Source organism: Anopheles cruzii, unplaced genomic scaffold (genome assembly GCF_943734635.1).
Source record: "Anopheles cruzii unplaced genomic scaffold, idAnoCruzAS_RS32_06 scaffold01490_ctg1, whole genome shotgun sequence".
Lineage (NCBI taxonomy): Eukaryota > Metazoa > Arthropoda > Insecta > Diptera > Culicidae > Anopheles > Anopheles cruzii.
In genome coordinates, this window is record NW_026455075.1 from 1 (window position 1) to 5,136 (window position 5,136).

General features: G+C 49.6%; 2 protein-coding genes across 2 annotated transcripts; both read right to left on the bottom strand.

Annotated features, from left to right (window-relative positions):
* Positions 1-572: 572 nt before the first annotated feature.
* LOC128276533 (myrosinase 1-like) lies at positions 573-2,749 on the bottom strand. The gene is made up of 5 exons (XM_053014990.1): positions 2,374-2,749; positions 2,083-2,287; positions 1,540-2,017; positions 1,386-1,474; positions 573-1,332 (listed from the first exon to the last, which is right to left on the bottom strand). Exons 1-5 carry the CDS (start codon positions 2,406-2,408, stop codon positions 631-633), a joined length of 1,509 nt encoding a protein of 502 aa, XP_052870950.1. The 5' UTR covers positions 2,409-2,749; the 3' UTR covers positions 573-630.
* An 852-nt stretch (positions 2,750-3,601) lies between these two features.
* Positions 3,602-5,055, bottom strand: LOC128276531 (lactase-like protein). Its single transcript, XM_053014989.1, has 3 exons — positions 4,581-5,055; positions 4,417-4,505; positions 3,602-4,359 (listed from the first exon to the last, which is right to left on the bottom strand). The coding sequence occupies exons 1-3, from the start codon at positions 5,038-5,040 to the stop codon at positions 3,658-3,660; spliced, it is 1,251 nt and encodes a 416-aa protein (XP_052870949.1). The 5' UTR covers positions 5,041-5,055; the 3' UTR covers positions 3,602-3,657.
* Positions 5,056-5,136: the final 81 nt, after the last annotated feature.

Here is a 5,136-nt window from a genome sequence, read left to right on the forward strand (position 1 = left end):
GCCAACACCGAACCGGAACTCGGCGGGAAACTTTCTTTGCCCTTGCGCTACGCTCGCAATCACGAGCACTCTGGGGAATAGAAATGATCAACAGGAATCAAGCAGTGGCGTGGGTCACTTACAATGCGGCGAGTTGTGCCACGCGAACCACCATCATTTATGGCGGCCTTCGATGGACTGTCAATATTTCGCGGGAGCTTCGTGTAGCTATAAAACCATATCTATTGGGCATTCGTCAGTACTAGATATCGTAGGTGTCTGACGACTTTTGCGATAACACAGACAGCAATCACTGTTATCTGGTACTTTTGCCAATAATCTGTCGCCCTGCACTGGAGCTCCCCTGGAGCGCTTCTCTTATCATTTGGGGAGTGGGCAGCGTGTGCCTAATCGATGCAATAACGGTTCATTATCCGCAAAACAGAGCAATCTATTATACAATCGGTAGGTCGTGCTCCTCAATTGTCTCATCTTTATCAGTTCACCTACACGGCGGACGTTACAAAATACTCAAACAGCTAGCGAAGTGCATAAAATTGAGAAAGTATAAAATTGATTTATTATGAGATAATTTTTCACTTGGTATTCCCTTTGACACCTTCAATTCGTTTCTACCGTCAACGCCAAACATCAATCCCCGTCAGGTATCAGAATGTCCGGTTCCGGCAGATAGTCTGGATCGACGGAGCGGGTTCGAACAATGTTCGCGTAAACTTTGGCCGACATTTTGGCGTACCGTGGTCGAGCTGGATCCTTGAAGTCCACATAGTAGAGTCCGAACCGTTGCGAGTAGCCAGCGCGCCACTCGAAGTTATCCATAAGCGACCACGCAGTATAACCTCGCACATTACACCCATCATCGATCGCATCGAGCACGGCCTCCAGGTATGAGTTGAAGTACTCCACTCGCTGTAAATCTCGGGTACCGTCCCGATCGCTGACGCCATTCTCGGTGATAAAGACCGGCGGATTGTTGTACTCGCGTCGTATCCATCGCAGCACGCTGTACATTCCTCGGGGATACACCTTGAGCCACGACGAAGCAGACGACGGCCAAGCGGGGTCAATGTACTCATACACATCGCGATCGTGATCGAACGATGGTTCACCAAAGTGGCCCGGATTGGCATCTCCATTTTGCCACACCAGCCGCGTGGTGTACGCATTAAACCCAAAGTAGTCGGACGACCCTTTCACTTTTGCGATTTCTTCCGGCGTGAACGAGGGCAGACGCGACTTGTGGAAGCCTTGACGAGCGCTAAGGTTCCCGATGCGCTCGATCATCACCGCCGGGTAGTTCCCGTGGTAAATCGGATGCATGTAGATTCCAAGCTGTAGAATGTGGCTCATTACTCAACATTTTCCTTTGAAGCGTTCGTACTCACATTAAATTGCATGGCACGTTCGGAGGCTTCCTCATCCGCGGGCGTGTTAGGTTCGTTCCAATGAGAATTGGCTACCATTCCGATCACTCCTAAAATCAAAATGTTTCGTGGGGTTATGGAAGAGCGTCTTAAGAGACGAGAGCAGTATACGCACCATTTTGATCGCCCTGGAAATGTTTTCTGTAAACTTCAACAGCATCGGCATGTGCCAGCAGCACATGATGCGAACAGAGGTAGCTGTACACCCCGGGGAAGTCATATCCGGGAGCCATAGCATCCAGCTCGTATGACTCCTTGCACGACTGCGTCGGCTGGTTAAACGTTGCCCAAAATTTGACTCGATCGCCAAACCGACTAAAGGCAACTCTTGCGTACTCCCGGAAGTACTCGACAATCTCCCGATTGGTCCAGCCGCCCATCTCTTGCAGGCGCTGTGGCAAATCCCAATGGTACAGGGTCACCATCGGCGTAATGTTATAGGCGAGCAGTCCGTTGATGAGATGGTTGTAGTACTCGATGCCCTTTTCGTTAACATTGTTGCTCATTCCCGTTGGCATGATGCGGCTCCAGGCGAGTGAGAAGCGATAATAGTTCACTCCCAGTTCCCGGACCATCTCCACATCGCGTTGCCACTGGAATTGAAGGAATTGAAGGCCAGTCAAGGACAGCTGTCTGGAATTATCCTCGTACCACTCACCTGATGGTAGCTATCGCAGGCTATGTCCGCGTTGGAGCCATCGACTATTTTGTGAGGCTTCTCGTGCGTCAACCGATCCCAGATCGACTCGCCCTTACCATCCTCGTTCCATCCTCCCTCGATCTGGTACGAGGACGTAGCGACACCGAACCGAAAGTGTGCTGGAAACTTTCGGAGGCCTTCGGCCACTAGAATGATCGCAGCCCTAGAGAAGAACAAAGCAGGCTCATCACTATTTAGTACGCACTCCGTTAACTGGCTGTCCTTCCCCAGTACTAATCGGCTACCCACACGAAGATCACGATCGTAGCGTAGATTTCTTTCATCACTGCTCCGAAGCCCGATCCGATCTGCGTGAAACCGACGCACTTGCTCGATTCAGCACTCCCCACTTGGTTATGGTTTTACACACATGTTCCGCTCTCAGACATGCTCATATGTTCCGCTCCAAAGACGTTCTTCAACAATGCTTATCAAACGCTTCAATCAAGCGAGAGCAACCACATGGAGGCCCATCAATATTTACCCGACCGCACACTCGTCCGCCACCGCGATAGGTTATCTAGTCCGAGTAGCAAGGCGTTAATTTTTAATTTCAATAACACCAATACAACCACCAACAAATGGCCTGAATAGATAAAATAACGCATCAGCGTGCGCGCTACTACTCGTCCTTGTGCTGAAGTTTCATGTTTGTGATGCCGTTCGTTTTGGACCTCAACTTAGAGGCACCAATTCCGAGGATTTCATTATTTCACTATTTTTTACTAACCTATTTCACTTTACACATTGAAGTCCAGACTTAGGAGATAAAGGCACCCAACCACAGCTGATAGTAACTACCATAGATCTTAGATCGATCTTTTTTCATTTCATGAATGATCATTAACACAAATCCGTCAAAGTAGGGCCTGAAAAAGTTGTAGCCATAGTTACGCTTCGCGGTCTACGGAGTTCATTGAGGGATGCTGATCCTTTCCTCTCGACGGATAAGACTCGACTGTTTGTGTAATTGAGATTATAGAGGCTATGCTGGTCCTTATCTGGATGTATTGGTAGTGGTTGGAGTTTGCTTGTAAGTAAAAGATTTCGATTTCGGTCTATAAAACGGTTCTTCTGAGACCGTTACGCAGCTTATGTGCTGGATTTCGATGGAACGAACTGAAATATGGCTTGGTCTATACTGCTGATGAACCATTCTGTGTAGTCACCGTAGCAGTCCATAAGGAAGCGAGCTACTTTGATGGTTGGTATTGGCTTAGAGACGGAATTAATTCTTGTTCCAGAAAGCACTTCACGGATCAACAAGACTCGAGAGGCTGGCTAGCGTCCAACCTAAGTCCCCGAGCGAAGTCTCCGCAGGGCGGCCGGGGCACTACTCTAAGATTCGTCGATGCTCCTCAGACTGGATTATCCTACTTGTATCGCGATGATGCTCACTGGAGACGTAGCACCTAGCTGCCTTGTACCTACGTCAACTAATAAAGTACATTATAATGAATTTTAATATAAGATAATACGGCCATTTATTTTTCTTTTGACACCTTATTCAGTTTCTACTGTCAACGCCAAACATCACTCCCCGTCAGGAATCAGAACGTCCGGTTCCGGCATATAGTCTGGATCGACGGAGCGGCTTCGGACAATGTTCGCGTAAACTTTGGCCGACATTTTGGCGTAGCGCGGTCGAGCTGGATCCTTGAAGTCCACATAGTAGAGTCCAAACCGTTGCGAGTAGCCAGCGCGCCACTCGAAGTTATCCATAAGCGACCACGCAGTATAGCCTCGCACGTCACACCCATCATCGATCGCATCGAGGACGGCCTCCAAATATGAGTTGAAGTACTCCACTCGCTGTAAATCTCGGGTACCGTCCCGATCGCTGACGCCGTTCTCGGTGATAAAAACCGGCGGATTGTTGTACTCGCGCCGTATCCATCGCAGCACGCTGTACATCCCTCGGGGATACACCTTGAGCCACGGCGAAGCAGTCGACGGCCAAGCGGGGTCAATGTAATCATACACATCGCGATCGTGATCGAACGATGGTTCACCAAAGTGGCCCGGATTGGCATCGCCATTTTGCCACACCAGGCGCGTAGTGTACGCATTAAACCCAAAGTAGTCGGACGACCCTTTCACTTTTGCGATTTCTTCCGGCGTGAACGCGGGGAGACGCGACTTGTGGAAGCCTTGACGAGCGCTCAGGTTCCCGATGCGCTCGATCATCACCGCCGGGTAGTTTCCGTGGTAGATCGGATGCATGTAGATTCCAAGCTGTAGAATGTGGCTCATTACTCAACATTTTTCTTTGAAGCGTTCTTTGGTACTCACAGTAAACTGCATGGAACGTTCGGAGGCTTCCTCATCCGCTGGCGTGTTGGGCTCGCTCCACGAAGAGTCAACAACCATTCCGATTACTCCTACGAACAAAAATTCCGTGATGTTATGAAAGATAGCTACATTGAAGCACAATCACATTGGGGTAGTGTACATACCGCTTTGAGGGCCCTGGAAATTCTTTCTATACACTTCAACAGCATCGGCATGTGCCAGCAGCACATGATGCGAACATAGGTAGCTGTACACCCCGGGGAACTCATACCCCGGAGCCATAGCATCCTGTTCGTACGACTCCTTGCAAGTCTGTTTCGGTTCGTTGAACGTTGTCCAAAACTTGACTCGATCGCCAAACCGACTAAAGGCAACTCTTGCGTACTCCCGGAAGTACTCGATAATCTCCCGATTAGTCCAGCCACCCATCTCTTGTAGCCGCTCTGGCAGATCCCAATGGTACAGGGTCACCATCGGCGTGATGTTATAGGCCAGCAGCCCGTTGATGAGATGGTTGTAGTACTCGATGCCCTTTTCGTTAACGTTGTTGCTCATTCCAGTTGGCATGATGCGGCTCCAGGCAAGTGAGAAGCGATAGTAGTCCACTCCCAGTTCCCGGACCATCTCCACATCGCGTTGCCACTGTTGAAGGAATCCTGCCAGTCAAAGACAGTGATCATGCGTTTCCCGTAGCATGAAAACCGGGAGTTCAACTTGAGG

Excerpts from the sequence above, each read along its gene's own strand:
- LOC128276531 (XM_053014989.1), bottom strand. The coding sequence starts at position 5,040 with ATGGTCCGGGAACTGGGAGTGGACTACTATCGCTTCTCACTTGCCTGG. Across the intron at positions 4,506-4,580 it reads TTTCCAGGGCCCTCAAAGCG|GAGTAATCGGAATGGTTGTT; the intron begins GTATGTACACTA and ends TTTTGTTCGTAG. Across the intron at positions 4,360-4,416 it reads AACGTTCCATGCAGTTTACT|CTTGGAATCTACATGCATCC; the intron begins GTGAGTACCAAA and ends CACATTCTACAG.
- LOC128276533 (XM_053014990.1), bottom strand. The coding sequence starts at position 2,408 with ATGAAAGAAATCTACGCTACGATCGTGATCTTCGT. Across the intron at positions 2,018-2,082 it reads CCTGCGATAGCTACCATCAG|TGGCAACGCGATGTGGAGAT; the intron begins GTGAGTGGTACG and ends CTTCAATTCCAG. Across the intron at positions 1,475-1,539 it reads TTTCCAGGGCGATCAAAATG|GAGTGATCGGAATGGTAGCC; the intron begins GTGCGTATACTG and ends TTTTGATTTTAG.